General features: G+C 43.6%; 1 protein-coding gene across 3 annotated transcripts in view; it reads left to right on the top strand.

Moving 5' to 3' along the window:
* PDZD2 (PDZ domain containing 2) overlaps window positions 1-18,728 on the top strand; it is a 167,312-nt gene that overhangs the window by 98,092 nt on the left and 50,492 nt on the right. For all 3 annotated transcript variants that reach the window (XR_006414850.1, XM_044431370.1, XM_044431369.1), the window contains exons 6-8: window positions 15,667-15,778; window positions 16,978-17,123; window positions 17,909-18,028. Coding sequence is in view for 2 of the 3 variants with exons in the window: in XM_044431370.1 (XP_044287305.1) it covers window positions 15,667-15,778; window positions 16,978-17,123; window positions 17,909-18,028 (378 nt within the window). In the remaining variant the exon portion in view is untranslated. The remainder of the gene's footprint in view (window positions 1-15,666; window positions 15,779-16,977; window positions 17,124-17,908; window positions 18,029-18,728) is intronic.

Below are 18,728 nucleotides of genomic sequence, written 5' to 3'. Positions count from 1 at the left end.
TTGTGTTCTTAGCAGTTTTTCACTGGTATTTGGTTTTGGTTGAAAGATTGTAAGAATCAAATAAAATTATCAATATTAAAAAAAGAGGAGAGGAACAGACTCCTAAGAGTTTTATTCACTAAGGGCTTTTGCAATATGGTGTCTAGGTGGCTTACAAAACTGAGGTGCCTTTAAAACGCCTTCTGTGCTGAAAAGGGACTGGGAAGGTAATCAGTGCAGGAACGTGAAGAGAGTTGAACTAGGAAGCCGGGGAATTTTTGCCCCACAGCAGGGAAAGACTGTGGCTCAGTGGTAGAACTAGATTATTTGCATGTAAATGTTTCCAGGTTCAGTCACGAGCATCTGCAGGTGAGACTGCCTGAAACCCCACTGGGGAGTCACTGCCAGTCAGCATGGACTTGCCTTCTCCAACCTGGCACTCTTGAGATGTTTTGGACAGGATTCAGAACACCTGGAGGGCACTAGGCTGCTGTAGACTAAGCAATATGGGCCAATGTGTAAGACAGATTCCTTTGTTCATAGAAATGAGACAATTGAGGTGTAAGAGCAAGAGGTCGGAGGGGGAAGCTATCAGCCTTCACGGCTGCACAGGACCTTGGTGGGCTTGCTGTGCAAGGCATAACTCCAGCAGTTGTGTGATGGAGCAACCATATAGAAAGCTTCTGATTATACATGCATGTGTGTTATGACAGCACAATGTCTGGTAGCATCAGGTTCTCCAAGACTGGTCTATAATTAATTATCATGAATGATAAAATGCCATATACATTAAAAATTTATTTTGAGGAATTAAATGAATTTGGACAGGCTTGCCTAAAAGCCCAATGGGCTAATTTAAGACGTGATTCTATGCATGTTCAGACAGAAAAAAACAAAACAACAAAACAAAAACTAACAAAAAAGCTTCCAACTGGGGCTTCCTGGGAGCTGTGCGCCTTTTTATTTTTCTTTCTAAACATGCATAAGGTTGCACCCTTGATTTTTTTTCCATATTCCCTCCACAGATATTTTTTCTTTGTGAAATATGAAAAGCCACACCTTTTCAGATGGCGACTATATAGTAGTCTTTCTTCCCTCCTAACACCTTATCAGAGAAACAAAGGATTTGTCTTTGATCTCGCAGAGCAGGGATCTCTCAGTAGCTGTTATGGGAACATTGGAAGATACCTTATATTGAGTTAAGCCATTGATCCATTCCACCCAGCATTGTTGATACGGACTGGTTGCAGTGGTTCTCTGGGGTTTCAGGCAGGATTCCTTCCCGATCCTACCTGGAGATGCTGGGAATCAAACTGGAGACTTTCTGCATGGAAAGCATGTGCTTCACCTCTGAGCCAAGGTCCTTTCCTTGGTGGCAAAGCCATGGACTGGATGAAGGTGAACAAAAGCACTTGTGATGGTTAGCTGCCTTGAGCACCATTTTCTTCCTGGAAACATGGGGTGCAATTATTGCTATCCTCATCATAAAATTATGCCGTCGTACAATTATACAATCATCATCATCATCATCATCAAATGAAATTAATGAGGGATGTGATTGATGCAGGTTTGATGGTGGTGGTGGTGGTGGTGGTGATGATAATGATAGGCATGCTTAGAAGCAGTGTACCTCTGAATACCAGATGTTGGTGTTAAACAATATCAGAAGGTAGTTGCCTTTATACCAGCTTTGGACACAGAATCCTGGGTTACATGGATCTCTGGTCTGATCCAGAAGATCTCCCATCACGATATAACAACATTTAAGATAGGTATTGCTACCTGTAATGCATGAAATGCAAGCCAAGATATGTCACAGCCAGAAACTCAACATTTGGCCAGCAGGACGGTAGAAGTGAGCTAACCTCTGCCTGCCCCTAGAGGAAGGATGGGCAGGCTAATGAGATCCATTTTGTTTTTCACTAGGATTCACGTTCCACCAACTGGGACCAAGTGCAAAATAATGACTTTTTAAAGTTGAAGGTGCTTTCAAGCACATGTTCAACCCAGGAATTAGTTTCCAGTATCAGAACTGAGCTCATGATCCTGTCATACAAAGTTCTACTCTGGTTTTCCACCCACTCTACCCCACATACAAAACTTTATAGAAAGTAGCCTGTTTTAAGATAGGGGAACCACCCTTCTTTGCTGCTTTTGTTAAACTATTGGGAGTAAGCAGACGTGTCATCTATTATAAATACCCAGTGACTTCCAGTAGATCCGGCTTGATGGTGTCCCCACCTCTGCCAGAGCAGAACCCTCACCAGCACGACTCTGAGTAATAGTAGCCGAGGAACAGTCACTTTGAGGTTCTGCTTGTGGGTTTCGTAAGAGACATCTGGTTGGCCACAGTGTGAAACAGGCTGCTGTGGATGCCACAAGACTCTTCGATCTGGTTGATCAAGATTCTTCCTATATCTTTCTGCACAGACAGCATCACCCATCCTGCATTAATGTTATCAATCCTTCATTAAACCTGCATCAGTCACTTCCCTCATTAATTCCAGTGGGTCATCCATGGCTTTGCACCGCCCTTTCTTTACCTCGAAGCCCCTTTTTCTTCCTGAGTCAAAGAGGGCTGCTAGTTCATTGCCATGTGGACCGTGTGTCACGCTATGTGACTGAAGCGTTGCTTGCTATAAATGCTTGAGGCCCAAGGCTTTATTGAAACATCAGACTAGCAGGATTTCTAAGTAGAGCAGAACCAGAGAAACAGCAGAGGCATATGTAAAAAGAAACAGCAAAAATTTTATTCCTGTTTGATAATAACCATATGGATTAACCAGTATTGTGGCTTGGATCTTGTAACAGCAAAAACCAATGAAAAACAACACATGCTTTTTCCCTTCCCTGCAGTGGTGAGGGGCAGCAAAAGGAACAAGGGCCTGTTTCCTGCAGGTGCTGAAATATCCAATATAAGTGTGTAATCTAACACTCTTTTAAAATAATTACCATCTGTTTGTAGGGAGTGGAAAGGGTTTCCGGAAGTGTTCCAGTTTTGCAAAATCTTTGGCTCTGTTTTAATTTGTGTTGTTAAAAAAATATGTTAAAGTATACACAAAACGCATGTGCTCTTTCAACAGAATGTGCTCTGTCTTTGCAAATTCTTGCTTACATTGACTTGCTGATTGATTTTTTTAACGCTTCTGCTAATCATTCAGTAGGGCTGCTCTGTATGATCAGGTTGTCACATCCAACCCAAAGGAGTTGTCCTTGTCCATTTGTGCAAGTTGACAGTCATTGTGCTTCTGCTGAAGGTGGTGGCAGGATGGAGAAAGGGGTGTGTGTGGATAAGATTCTTAATAAGGCTTCATGCCCTTTGCGTGGGTACAATTCATTACAAATGATGAATTTCCCCAATCTGACAAAGAGCTGTATACATGTAAAACCCTAACCCCAGACGCTCTTTCAGCTCAAGGGCCAAATTCTGTTTTGGAGAAACTTTCCAGGCTGCATTTCAGTGGCAGGTGGACAAAGCAGGTAAACTAAATCACCACTCACCTCCAGATATTTTAGATAAAATGTCTTATGTCTAGGAACAAAGCCTTAGGAGATTTCAGCTGCATAGATGGGGCTGGGGGGTGGGGGAGGACATGAAAAAGCTAGGAAGCCACCATATGATGGCAGGGGGAAGAGTTGAAGTCAGGGGAAGGAAGGCTGAGGACTGCAGGAAGGCTGTGGACCTTTTTCTGCACATCCCTTCCCTAGTAGGAAGAAGGAGAGGATATAAATGTTCTGGCTAAAATTCCAGGCCTACAGGGCATGCCCTTAGCTAGATAAACAACCACAGGCAGTTCTTGCATTGCAGTTCCAGCCTTCCTGCCCTCTCCCCAGTACAGGAGGCAGGGCTGCATGCATGTAGAATTGGAAGAACACGCCATCCCATCAGTCACTCTTCTGGGCATGAGAAGGAATCACACCTGCCCATGATGTCCTTCTCTGCTAAGCACCAGATTGGTGAGATTATATTTTTTCCCAAGGATGCTGTCCTATGCACATTTAGAGAAGAAAAAGTCCTACAACTCCCAGTATTCCCCCACCAAGTAGGATTTCCTTTTATCTAAACATTAAAAGGGTTGTGCTCTGAGGGGATTCTCATGGCATACTCTGTTGGATCAGCACCCCTGGGTTTTGCTTGCTTACTAGATACTTGCGGCAACCTCTTTGCATGTGTAGCTTGTAATCGAGTAAGTAGTTTGTTGGATTGCAGCTCCCATCATCCATAATAGTGGCCGGACAGGCTAGGTGTGGTGGCAGCTATAGTCCAATGGACAAGGGATTTGGACTGGGGAAAGCTGTATAAGATACATGCACGCACAAGCTTGGCTTGACACACAGCATTGCATATAGATAAATAGCATGGCTTTATTATTGTAAAGTCTTCACTCATGAAGTGAGACCTGCTAAGAACAAATGTAACCCAACATTGGGCAAATAAATACCCTTCTTTTATCTTGCATCTCCTGTGTATCATTGCTATCACTTGCTTGTTTGTGTGACAGACAGACAGCCAGCCAGCAAGAGCTCAGCCGTATCTTCTGCTTCTCCTCAGCACCGCTGCTGTTAACTGGGTCAAAATTAGAGGTAGATGGGGAAAGAGAAGCAGTGATTCAGAGGAGGGGAAAGTCCAGGAGACTCTTGTCATTGGGCCCCTGCTACAGTCTGGGCCCTTGGCAGGTGCCCAGCCATGCTTAAGTCTTTGGGGATAAGCAATAGTCCCTGTTGCGGCGTGGGCCTTGGCAGGTTCCCTGTGATGGCAGCACCTGATAACAGCCCAGCCAATACTTTTTTAGGATTCCTGTTGCCTTCCTGCTCTCTACCTGTTCAACCTGGGAACAGAGCAATATTGCAGAAGCTCCCACATGCTCTCAGTTATGGGTGTAAGTAGCATGATAAACAGTATGCTGATTTGGAAGCACTGGCCTCTATTCCAGTGTTGCAATTTGGAGAGCAGATTCTGTTGACCCAATTATTTTACCACAAGTTATAATCAGCTTCCAGGAAGTTACGGAGAGGAACAAAACTGTTCTGGAAAAACTCTGCAGTCTGACAGAAACATGACATGTTATGTCTTTCTTTTCTTCTTGCCTGTACAGCAAAGTTTCATAGCTGCAGTTTAATATGAAAGTTTATTGCAAAGGTGAATGGTGATGTTTGGCATAACATAAAAACCTACACAAAAATGGACCAAATCAATAAAATTGAGACTGCAAGGCAAAGAAGTAGAGCACATTAAAAATCTTTACAGTGCATTTTCTGCAGAACTGAGAGTGCCCAAATGATCTGTAACATACTGCCATTTGTGTTCAACATTGTCTAGACAATTTTATATTCTTTTAAAACGTGTGATTGTGACATTTGTATGTGTTTTTGAAATTGATTTCCTAAAGTGTTACGTGGATTGATTAAGGCCGGGAGAAAGGAAAGTAAAATGGATTTTCTCACAAAGAACTTCACTTCCATATTGGAGCCTTTCCTACATGCTTAAACTTCCTAAGCCCTGCACTTTTATTTGGTTGATAGTTGTTCCTGACTGCAATGAAGCAGGAGAGAAGGACTATTGCCCAGTCCTTGCCTTGTCCTTGGGAAAGAAAACTTGCGCCTGTGGAATTGCCTTTTTTGATACGTTTTTCATGTTGACATTTTGAAGATGAAATTGCCAGCTTTTATTACTGTTTAACTTGTGCATCATGGGGGTGAAAAGGGGTACTGTTTTGACCAAATGTTGGGGATATATATGCAATTAGCACATAGCCAGATCTTTCCCAGACCTCCATGCTAAATTGCTGTGTCCAGCATGCTAGAAGTTGTGCTTGCCATCCTGCAAAGTTTGTTTTTGTATTAAACTTAATGGAGCGTATTCTCCCCTCTTGTTAATTTTCTGAATAGTTCCACATGGGGTTTCCGTGGCTCTACTGAACCATTATTCTCCTGCTGTTAATAACAGAAACACAATATCCTTGATTAAATTACACACTGTTGCTTGAGTTAGGAGCTCATGTAGTTGGCTTATGTTTTTGACAAAACCGCACTGCAAAAATAGGGGTGTGTATGGGTGAGGAGAACTCTTACATTTACCAAGTGGCATTTACTCTGGACCTTCATAATGCTTAGTTATTTCTCGCAGTGTGGCAGCCTTACCTACTGGAGAACCTTTAAAGCAGGTGTGGACATCACAAAGGTGGCATGAGGCTCACAGTTCTTTCTGTGTCTCCCTGCTTACCTCTTGCCCCTAAGACTTAGGACAATTTTGAGGAACCGTGCAGGAGCACGAGTTTACTTTAGATCAAGATAGGTGCTCCCTGCAGGCCTTTTTTCCAAAGGAAAATGTGGCTTTTTTCTTCTCCTTTCTTCCCTTCTTTTTGCCACTGCCCAATTCAGCAGGGAGTGCATTCCCCGCCCCCCGGGTCCCAGGGGAAAATTGGCTGCCAGGTCATCATTTGCTCTAAAAGGCCCAGCTCAGGCTTTTGCCCGACTCCTTGGAATGGATCAGGGTAGGTAGTCATGGGCCACATCGGCTGAAGCTGTGACTAAGTATAAAGCTGACCCAAGTTTTCCATTTCTGGTGGTCTGTAGTAAAGAAGGTGGTCTCTGCTTAAGACATCTTGTTGACCTGCATGAAAGACAGATGCCTCCTTCCCTGCCCCAATTCTGTGTACAGAAGTAACCAGACAGGTAGTGCGTTTCGTCTCTCTACCCCAGCCCTGGCCCACATCATTTTAAGGTTAAGGAGGTGTGGCTGTTGACACGGTCTTTTGGGTTGTGGCACCCACCCTGTGTCCACAACACTGACACAAACTCTGCTGTCCTTTTGGCACCAGGCAAAGACGTTAAAAAAAAAAATGCCTAGACATTTCCGCATTGGTTTTATGGCAGCTACATCTATGCTCTTATCTTTGCTTTTCTTTTTATGCTGCCTGATTGTAATTTTATTATGAAATATAAGTACCCCCGAGAACGTTTCCATGAGCAGTAGCCTATACATTATTTAAATGAATAAATACTGCAAAGCAGTGGTGGGGAACTGCAGCAGGCGAAATGTGGTCATCCTCAGGTTCCAGCCCAACCCTTCTGTGTTCCCCAGATGGCCATATCCCCTTTCCCTGGCTCTTATCTCCTTTCCCCCAAATGCCAATAACTTAGTAGTTCCCTGCTTTAGTGCAATTTCCTCTCTTCCTGTCCATTCTAAAAAACTGAAACGTCTCTCCTGAGGTCTCGTTAGCAGCGTAGGAGTTTAAAGCTACAATATGCCAGTACAATGCGGCTTCTCAAAAATCATATTTGGCCCTTTGGCTGAAGGCCGTTCACCCACCCATTGCTGTAAAGACACAGAAATGGAGACTGAGGGGATGTGGGCTGAGGCTGAGCCCAGACTGAAATTGGTTGCATGATAGCATCAAAGTTGCTATTACAAAAAGATGTCCAGGATTTGGCCGTTCCCTGTATAATAAACTGAACCAACATTAATCAAATGGCACAGCCCTGTTCAAGAGCATTCCTCATTCTCTTGTTCCAACATTTATGTTTGCTTTTGGGGCTCGTGGAATTGTCTCTCCTAGGTGTAGCAGACCCAGGACATGTTCAAGAAGTTCTTTCCATTCTTACAAACATACTAATGGATTTAATTACAGAGCATGAATAAGTAGGTGATTATGGATACAGACGGTTCTTTTTCATTGTATAAGCTCAGGCAGTGTTCAGGAATGAATCTGCTTGTCTACTTGCAGATTGCAAAATTGAACACTGTAAACCGGTTCTTACATGCAGGTTGACTATCAGGGTCTCCAGAGCTTAGTCAGGGTACTTCAAGGTAGGATCTTCTAGCCTATGAAGCTGTGTGTTCTTGGTCATCAGTGCCATCTTCGGAGACACAACATGACGCAATATTGGTACCTAAAATTAGTTGCAAGTATGCAATCTGCCTTGGCCTGCCTTGTGTGAATATACCATCTAGCCTCCTGCTTTTGCCTGATCAAGAGAGTGCCTCCATATTCCAGTGTAGGTCACTGACCTCCAGGATTTTGAGGTGGTAATTCAGGCCAATTGAGGTGTGGATAGCCATGGCCCCTCTTGGCCCTCATGTGGATGGGTACACACACCCCTCCCTAAATGAGCAGACTTTAACTGCCCATTCCTTTTCTCTGGTCTGTGTGCATTTCTGTGCAAATTTAGTGCAAATCATAAAGCCTTGCTGGACAACAGGTCACAACATCCCCAGCCAGCATAATGAGCAGGCTGGGAATTGTAATCCAACACATTTGGAGGACACCAGGGTGCGGAAGATTGTGCTTGAAGCATGGGCTTAGAAATAGAAGATTTAAATGAAACTCTCAGTGCTGTTGCTCTGCAATCTAGCTATATTAACATAATGATAACAGAGATAACCAGAGTGGTGAAGCTTCATTTGATGTGTGGCTTGATCACATCTGCACTTTGCTTTCCCAGAAAGGATTTCAGCTGCCTGTAATTTGATGCCTACCGGGTTCTGTTAAAATGTATTTTAAACATGCTGTGTTTCAAAAAACATCATCTGCATAATTTGAAAATTGGCCTTTAGATCATTTATTTCTGAAAGTAACACACCACATTGAATTTTTGCTCTGAGCATATCACGACTCAAACAGTGCAAAAAGCTCACAGAAAAGTGTCTTGGGAGTAATTCTTCCATTTCATGTTATCTTTGATAGCATGAAAGGGATGTTTTCACTGCAAAAGTTATATATGGTGAGTTTACATATAGCTACTTCCTCTGACATTGTTCGTCTTCCTTCACTATGTAAATAAAAATCCTCAAAAAGTTTGAAGTACTGTCACGTTTGCTGTAGTCAAGCTTGGGCATTCATTGAAGTCAGAACTCAGACACATGTTGCAACAGGTAGAGGAGGGATAGACTATACCTGGCCTGTGGCCAGATCAAGCCTTTTAGCCTAGTTTCTGGAGCCCTCTGAATGCAATTAGTTCAGACCTCTTGGCTGAGCAGTGCCTCTTCCCTGGCAGTGTGGGAAGGAAGAATGAGAGAAATGTGGATGGCAACAAGAAAAAGGAAAAAAGCTGTGACCCACCCACATCTTCTGGCTGGCTTCAGCCTCTCCCCATACCTTGCTGGAATGTGGTCCAGCACATTGACCTGGGGGCTGGTCCAGCTGAGGCTCCTTCAGTTAAGATTTGAGGATAATCAGGGAAAGACAAAACCGCTTGTTTGAAAGATGCTGTACGGTTTATTGAATAATGGAAACTGGACGTGGATCATAAACAAGTAGGCAAAGGTAAGCTTGCAGATGCTCCCTTAGTCACAGGGCTTCCCAGTGTGTTGAACATGTTTGCGTGCATGCTTGTTTGCACATTGAAGGGCCAAGTGGGCCTTGGCATTTCCTTGCCTGAGTGATCAGGCTTTGTCTGGAGAGGGAGGAGAGGCCTGGAACTCTCTCCAGCCAAGTCCAAAGTAGAGTGTTACTATTTGCATGCTGGTGTGGTGAACGGGGAAGGGAAGAGCCCCTGCAGGACTCCAGAAAGGCCTCCAAGTGCCCTCAGTGGTAGAGCTGAGCAGCAAAGTGTCTCCTGCTTGGAAAACAGTAAAGATCCACGTGCCGGAGCAAAGGTCTTTTGTAAACACTGATGCTGCCCCTTACAATGGGGTCTGCGCAGCATTTTTATGGACCTGCTGAGTAGTCTTGCTGGGATTCCACCGAGAACCCCATGTGTGAGTCTGCACAAGTAGGTTCAAGCCACACAGTTTTAGAGGGCCTTGTCCTCAGCAGAAAGTGATGCAAACATTGTCATTTTCTTACTAGGCCTGCTATAAGCTTGTAGGTCTATCCCACCATAAAAGGTAACATTTTCCCCTTGACATTAAAGTCCTGTCACGCCTGACTCTAGGGGGCGGTGCTCATCTCCGTTTCCTAGCCGAGGGAGCCAGCGTTTGTCCGCAGACAGTCTCCATGGTCATGTGGCCGGCATGACTAAACACCAAGGTTCACGGAACACTGTTACCTGCCCACCGAAGTGGTACCTTTTTATCCACTTGCATTTGCATGCTTTCGAACTGCAAGGTTGGCAGGAGCTGGGACAAAGCGTGGGAGCTCACCCCTTTGTACAGATTCGAACTGTTGACCTTTTGGTCAACCAGCCCAGCAGCTCAGCTGGGCCACCTGCATTCCATCCCACCCTACTTGGAAGGAAAATATATTTTGGCAGAGATGTAGAGTGCCCACCGCTACTTCTGCTCTCTTGTTTTACTGCCACAGAGAAGCTTTTTCTGATCTTAGGAGGGAAGAAAAGGGGTGTGTGGAAGAAGAGATCAAGTGAAAGGATCCTTAGATGTGAGTGGTACTTTACAAAGGAGGAGAACATACGTAAGTGTTCTTTGCTTCAGGCGAAAGACTGCAAGGGATCATTCTAGCAGAAGCATTAACCTCTACTTGCTAGCAATTCCAAGAAGTGGGTGGTTAAGATAAATGCTAGAATGTTGGGGATTTGGTGGTGCCCATGGGATGCCATTTCTTCTTCCCTGGCTAATCTGGCAGCAGAAGTGTTCCTCATATAAAAAGGAAAGTACCAGTGGGAAATTTTTATATGCATGTCTGTCAAAAGAAGAGATCAGGAAGCAAGATAAACATTCAATTACAGGAACTGAATTCTGATCTGAATAGGTGGAAGTGCTCAGTAAACAAATCAGACCCTTTAAAATATTTTCTCTAAGACCTCTTGAAGGCTACTTGGCCCTGCTTTTCCCAGTACCCATGGAGTACAGGGTTTCCAGCTTAGTAGTGTAACTGAGTGAAGTTGTGGTTGTGGCGAGATGAACATCGGAACATAAGAGAAGCCATGCTGGATCAAAAAAAAAGCAACAACAGACCATCCAGTCCAGTAGTCCGTTCACATGGTGGCCACCAGCTGTGCACAGGCTCTCTCAAGCTGGATGGGTGCAAGCATTCTGCCAAGTTCCTCAGCAACTGGTGCAGGCAGGAATACCATTTCTGATCGTGGAGGCAGTGCATAGCCAACCAGGCTGGTAGCTACAGATGGCCTCCTCCTCCCGCTCCATGGATTTTTCATTTTGAAGCCATTTTGAATTTTTCTTTTGAAGCTGCCCAAATTGGTAGCCACCACTGCTTCCTGCGGCAGTGAATTCCATAGCTTAACTATGTGTTGTGTGAAGAAATGCCTTCTCTTATCTGTTTCTCCATCTGTTAGGTTGTTGCAGGAATTAGTGGAATGAGAGGGGACAGGAAACAACCCCGCAGGCTGTATTAGATTCATATTAGTATTCGTTCAGCTTTCCAAATCTGCTTTCTTTAGAAACATCTTAGCAACTCAGTCTAAAACCTCCAAATCGCTTGTTTCTGCTTTCTGGGCTCTATGGCAGGAAATCCCAGGACAAATGCTGAACTGGGTTGGAACTCTGACAGGGCAAAGAGTTCATTCCATCCTCTCCTGGCTATTATTCAGCAAATAACATTAGAACATAAGCGCCTTGCTGGATGAGACATAAATTCTGTCTAGGCCAGTTTTCTAGTTCTCCCAGTGATCAGACAGATGCCTCTGGGAAAACTACAAACAAAACAGGAACACAAACAGGGACTACTCGCATTTAGTAATGGTGGATATTGAGAGGAATTCCCAGTACAAATCCCAATAAAAATCCTTGAGATTTCCGCGTTTTTATTCTTCCATTGCAAGAACTTTTCCGTGATCCCTACTGTCTGTTTCCTGTTTGTTAACCAGCCCATAAAATGGTCTGTCTTGTCTCATGACTGTTTGGGTTGCCCAGGAATCTTTAGTGGGGGAATTTGTCAAAAGCCTGTTGAAAGTCCAAGCAGACAATGAGACGGTGTTTTGCATAACAACTTAAACTTTTGTCCATGTGCTGCAGGTGAAATTTCCTTGTGCCTGACAGATGACCAGCCACAGTGGGTGGTTCTGTCTCTCCTCCCCTCCACTCAGTCTTTCTACAGTATCTCAGAGGCGGCTTTGGCCGTTATTCTGAACTTCACTGCCCAGCTCTCCTGGTGATGCTGTCAATGCATAGCTGGTCTTGAGCACGTGGAGGGACCTTGGGAGATGCAGGCCTTTTTGGTGTCTAAGCACACTGATAGGAATGCAGTTTGAGTGAGTCCAGGGTCTGCTCCATGGGCTTGTTCCTCCTTGTTTTTGCCATGGTTGTTTTGCAAAGGTTTCAAATAAGGCTCCTCTTGCTGTGAAGGGGGCCGCACCCGGATGTGCCACCCTGTGTCAAGACTTGATGAGAATACAAGCTGAAGATGGAATCCCTTAAATGCATACAATTCTTTGTGGGAAAGGGTTGTTGGAAGTGGTATTGTCTGATTTATTTATTACATTTCTGTGCTGGCCTACAGCTGAAGTTCTCTGGGTTGCAAAGGATTCTGGGGCATGTTCTCGGATGCATACTGAGACATTTTAATTTTGTATTTGTAAATCAATGTATTTTTTTGTATTTTTATATTTAATGGTAATTTATCATGTACTATTGTATTTCAATGTATTTTATCATGTTGTAAGCCGCCCCGAGGTTTCGGCAAGGGGCGGCATAGAAATGTTATAATAATAATAACAACAACAACAACAACAACAACAACAACAACAACTGAGTGACTTGGTGAGCTGGATGGGTCTTCACTGCTGCCCCTCCGTGTGGGGGCTGAGCCCATTCAATGGATGCAGGAACAGATCCTGAGTCCAAAGGGGAGGAGGGGTTAGCCCCTGCAGCTGAACTGCCAAGGCCAGAGGACCAGAGATAAGCAAGGTGGACATGCAGGACCGATCTGTTTCGATTATTGTGGGAAAGCTTAGCAAGAAGAGGAGAGAGAGCATCATTAGTGCATGGTCCAGCATTAGGTCAAGGGTGGACCAGGTGAAGATATTCCAAGTGATAGGCCACCATTATCATTATTTCATTTCTGTACCTCCTCACAGCCCAAACTCTCTGAGTGGTTTACACAGTCCACAAAAACAGATGATAAGAATACAATAAAATATCATAAAATTGCGGGAAAACATATAAAAATTAAAACGCTCTAAAAACAGACAATAAATACAGATAATAACTAGAAATCACAAAAGAGTGACTCTGGAAAACACCTGTAATCCCCCTCAAGCCCCTGCATGGCTGAGTAAGCCTTAAGCAGTAGAACTTGTCTTGAAGTCCTGGGTTGCCAATTTTGGTTTGGAGGGGAAAAGTGATCTTCAGTTTGGGATTAATTTTTATTCTCAAGTCACTTTCTCTAAAGCTTACTATTCCAATTTTCCTTGCTTCTTAGGTTACTGACTTCTGCACTACTTTTCATTTGTATTTTAAAGCCAGCCTTTTAAAGTCAGGTTTAACGTAATAAAGGCTTTTAGCTAATAAACCATTTTCTGAGTGTTCGTGGAAAGTGCAAGGGAAGAACAGCTATGACAGTTTGAATGGTGTCTATCTGGGAATAATCAGGAGTGATATAAAAACTGCATTTCAGACAGATTGTCCACCATGACTGAATGTTTCCTTCAGGAGCCCCTGAATTTGGAAAATGGGTTTGCCTCAGCATCTGTTTTCTGGAATACAGGTTGAAATGGCAATTTTCAATTAGTGATACAAATCCAGAACTGAGTAATTGTCACTTCTAGGAAAGCCGGACAATTCAGAATGGCACAATTACTGCTTTTGTAGAAGGGCTGTCAGTAAAAAGCTTGCATTCATCTATGGCTGAATGAATATGACAAGAGTTGCATTTTCATTGAACTCTTGCTCCACAGCTGATTTTTACAGCCAAGGATTACAAACTGGGGGCCATGAGAATTTCGTACAAGCTTAATGGGTTGAATTTCTGTTTATTTTCAGAGCAGAAAGAAATCTGGGTCTTTCAGAAAGTAGAAAAGCTGCAGTATATACAATAAATCTTACGACCCTGGTATGAGTCCAGAAATCTGAAAGGCCTTCTCCATAATCCCATGCCTTTTTTTATAACAACGTTGTGCTTCATCACCAAAGTATAACTTACTTTGGTGTCTGATGATGATGCTTGTAGAAATCTAACCAAACAAATATGCAGGTCACTGTCATAACACTATAAATTACCATAACTTGGATGAATCTTCCATTCCTCCATGCACTTATTTTCAATATCATGATCCATGCATATTGCACTTCAAAATGTTCAAAGTATTTAACAGATATAGGTTCAGTGAATCTTACTCCCTTTATGGTAGGTCAGCATTATTAGCCTGTGATATGGGAGATCAGCTATTGGATCTCCTAAGGCACCATCCTGTGTATGGTTATATAAGGCGGGGCGGGGGGGGACCTACAACTCCCAGTATTCCCCAGCCATCCTTTTTGTGCATAGGATTGTTCTTCAGTGACTTAACCAAACAAACCATCAAAGTGGTTTGTGGTGGGTTTGGATTGGGGAAGAGGTGCTGAAGATGGAGCTCTTAACCCCCAAATTGATAATAGCCTAACAAACAGTAAAAGGCATTAGCTTGGGACATAGAAGCCTGCTTTATCCTGAGCCAGAAAGCGGAGGAGTTTTATGTCCTCAAACCCGAATGGCAGCAGTGCTCTAGATTTCCCAGCCCTGAAAATGAGATGCTACAGATTGAGGGCTGGATCTTTTGTACTGCCGTAGTACAGCACTACCCACAAGAAATCCTATTCATCACACAGTGGTCCTTGAAGTGGCTTAGAATCAGCATTAACATTTTTTAGAAAGAGAAGAAACATAAACACCCTTCCAAAATTCCCATCTTCCCTGGCCGTTAGCCATGGTGACTGTGGCTGATTAGAATTAGTGTCACCAACATCTGGAGGCTCATAAGTTGGAACTGCAGTGCTTCATGGACTGCCTCTTCCGCCCAGAATCAGCCTGAACATAACACTCAGTAGCTGAGACCTTTCTCTGAGTGCCACTTCAAAGGCAGGCTTGTCTGGTGGCAACAAGGAAGAGCCTTGTCTGAAGCAGCCCCCCAGCGATGGAATGATCTCTCCCCTGAGGCTCACCTGGCACCAACACTGCTGTCCTTTCAGCACCAGGTTAAGACTGCCCTCTAAGCCAAGACATTTAACACATGAGTGGGATTGTGTCGGCTGTTTTTGCAGGCCTAGTTATAGTACCTGCCTTATTCATTTAAAGCATTTAAAATTGAATTTTAAATCCCTAGTGAAATATGCTGTTATTTTATTTAAGTTTTATACTCCATTTTATTGCAATTTATGAGTTGTTGTACACTGCCCAGAAAGTTCCAGCTATTGGGTGGTATAGAAATAATAAAGTTTTCACCTGGTATAAGAGCTGCCAAGCAAATAGAGAGCCCATTGATGGCCTTGGGACACCCAGTGACCTTGCTCTGTTTGCTGTATGTGGAGAAATCATCTGAAGTGCAGGAAAATACATTGTTCCTTGTGCTGATAAAGCTTCTAGTATTTGCAGTTTTCCCATCTGGGACTGCAGCTGCTTCTGTCCTCTTGCAGTGAGTTCCCATGTTCTAAACTTCAGTACAAGGAGAAAACAAGCAAATACTTCCCATGATTAGAACCTTCGGTGTAATTGTGCCACAGCAAGAGGTCCCACTTTGCCTGAAGTGCTAGATTGCTGCTTCCTTAGGATAATGGTTAATCCAGCTGCGGAAATGACAACATACTCCGGCAACTTGGCAGGGTGTTTAAACCTTTTCCTTTTCCTCCTCCTTCAGGTGACAGATACAGACAAGTCTCCAGATCTCGCTGGTGCAGAGGGATCCAAAGAAAACTGTCAAAGCCCAACTCTTGGAGGAGGTATATTGAAGTATAGAAGCCGATCCCAAGGTATGGGTACTGGGTGAATAAAAGACCAAAGTCAGCTGCTTTCTGGAGCACATGCTTTGCAAACAGAAAGTGCCAAGATGTACCCTCTGCCTCTCCAACCAGGGCAGTGAACTCCTGCTTCCTCCCACTTGCAAAAGGAGCATGCATGTCATCTGCCTTCTGTTCTCCTTCCAGCACTTCCTCTTCCTTGCTTGTTCTCAGTTCCTTGCTTTGAGGGAGCCTTCTTCAAAGTGTAGCATTGTCCTGCAGTGGCACACATAGTCCTGGGCCACCTTGCCCACAATTCCTTGCTCCCTGCAACTTAAAGTGACTGGAGAACTGATGTAATTGGGACTGCGTTGTATGTTCTGGAGGAAGCAGGAAGTGCAACTATATTTTCAGCACTGTTTTATCTCCAGAAACAGAAAGAAAGATGAGCTTTCTGTTCAAGGAGTTCAGTTCTTGCTTGTTACTGCTGAGCTACCAGCCCCCATAAGCATGATTGCTTTCTTCAGCACAATGCAGGAAAAAATACAGCTAGCAGACAGCTGACCCCAGAGGTTTCCTTAGAAATCCACGACTTAATTTGTCTTAAAGTTGGAATCAGGTGGACTTTTCCAGGGAGAGTGCTCTATGATGCTAACACCGTAACCGAGAAAGATCTCTGCCCTTTATATGCTGACAATTGTTCCTCTGTTGGTGGGGGAACCCAGAGCAGAACTTCTGATTCTGAGTAAGGGAACAAGATGCAATACAAACATAGTTCTTATGATAGCCGGGTCTCAAATTTCGTGGGCCGTTAAAACAAAGAACCCAGTTTTTGATAGGACGGATGCATGACTTTTGATTGATTGCATAACTTACTTTGAGCACATCTAAATCTTTTTAGCTTGATTTGTTGATAGCAACTTGCACTGGAAGCCTTCAAACTCACCACTGACTGCTTCTTATGCTTTTCAAGTGCTTAGGAAAGAATGGTGTACATCTATCCCTTCTCTAATAAATAATTGCTACCCACTTGAATGCAGTGCATGTCTGTATATATAACAATAAAATTTATCATACTTTGTTTATACGATTTAGGAAATGCGCCCATCAGTCATTTCTGAATGAGCATGCAAAATGTGGAAAATAACGTACCTGATTCCATCGCAACTGACAGATGTTAAAAGATGCTTTGATATATGTATAATAAATGGCATCTCTGGGTTATCCCTTAGGGGCAGCAACTCGTTTAGAATCCGTGGGAGAAGATGATGAGTTGACAGTGGAAAACGGAGATGTGAATTATGAAATAGCAGTGAAATATTCCCGAGGAGGGAGAAAGCACTCTCTTCCGCAGCATCTGGATACAGGAACCAGACAGGTGAGAGAGAGACTACCCAGTTTACTGCGATTAAATGGCCAAGTCATCCGTATTTTATTTTTAACCTTGTTCATTGTATGTTTGGGGAAAAAACACAGAAGCTGTATAAACAAAGAGGAAACATCCCAAAAACAAGGTAAGGAAAGAAAACTGCATTTGTGTGGGGAGGGGGAAAGGGAGGGGGAAGGAACAGGGAAAGAGAACACAAGAACAATCATTCCTTCAAAGGCAAGGAATTGTTCCAGTTCTCTGCACCAGCCTTCAGGAATGCCCTCTCAAGGAAAGACCATCTGGCCCACATAACTGACCACCTAACGGTGTCAGGAGGAAACCTACTTTTGAAAAGAGCTTTTGGAACCGGCTGGTGTTTGTGTTTGCTGTTGATTTTTCAGCATACCAGTAGCCTATATTTTTATTGATTGATACTATTTTTACTCTGCTAGGCCTGTTCTACGCTACTTATTTATATGTGGTGTTTTACTGCTGTCCATCTTTTGTCTAATCAATTTTGTGATTTGATGTTTCCACGATTTGTTGTAGGACCTTATATGAATACACTGAAGACAAAATAACACAATGATAAATACAATTTATTTAAATACATAATCTTGCTATAATTTAAAATAAATATATGCACTTAAACGGAATACAATTGCCAAATATTTAGGAGATGAAATAAAAACCACACACAAAAAGCTGATGTGCACACACATGCGCACACAGGTAAAAATGAAACAAGCAGTGTTCTCTCATCTCTAAGTGTTACAATTGTTTTATTTGTCTAGGAGTACCATATTGTTAAGAAATCCACCCGCTCATTGAGTGCCGCTCAGGTTGAATACCCTTGGCGATTAACGCAGCCATCTATTATCTCAAACATTGTCCTGATGAAGGGACAAGGCAAGGTAAGAATGTTTCTGGTGGGGGAGGACCAATAGTTAGTGAGTGTGTGTGTGTGTCTGTCTGTCTGGGTTCATCTGAGCCACTAGGATAGGCCTTGGCAATCATTTTAGGCCAAATTTGGCAATTTGAGAAACTGTCCTGGGTGCCACCACAAAATGGCCTCTGTGAGAGGCATGATTTGCCATGAAGAACGCTAAATAAAGGCAGAGCCAGGTCTGATCTCCAGCGCGCTTAGCACAGAGACCTGCACCAACAGAGGCCTGTTTCAATAAAAAACAATGCTGGCTGCCTAAAGCACCTGAGCAGGCCCCAAGGAAGGTGTCCAGGAGTCTGTTGTTGCTCAAAGCACCACGTTGTCCATCTCTGCTGTAAACCCACCAAATACCTGATGCAAAAATAAGTGTGATCTTCCCTGTCTCTACCATGGATCCTGACAAGAAAGGGACACAGTGGGCAGGTGGTGCTCAGCTTTAGGGAAGTGATGCTCATTCTTTTTCCTGAGAAAGTGCAGGTTCGTAATTTGGGGGTATTCCTAAATCCAACTTCATCACTAGCTGTGCATCTGATTAGGGTTGCAGTGACCTTATCTGAAGTCCAGCTCTCTTCTGAACACTAGGTGTTCTCTCCTGCTTTGGCCCGGGCTCAGGAAGTGAGCTGAGCTGAGAGCGTATCTGCAGATGCTCACAGAACTCCAGCTGAGCA

The sequence above is a fragment of the Varanus komodoensis genome, unplaced genomic scaffold (genome assembly GCF_004798865.1).
Source record: "Varanus komodoensis strain SLA01 unplaced genomic scaffold, ASM479886v1 scaffold22, whole genome shotgun sequence".
Classification (NCBI taxonomy): domain Eukaryota; kingdom Metazoa; phylum Chordata; class Lepidosauria; order Squamata; family Varanidae; genus Varanus; species Varanus komodoensis.
The sequence above is the reverse complement of the archived record's forward strand: the minus strand, read 5'-3'. Positions and strand labels throughout refer to the sequence as shown.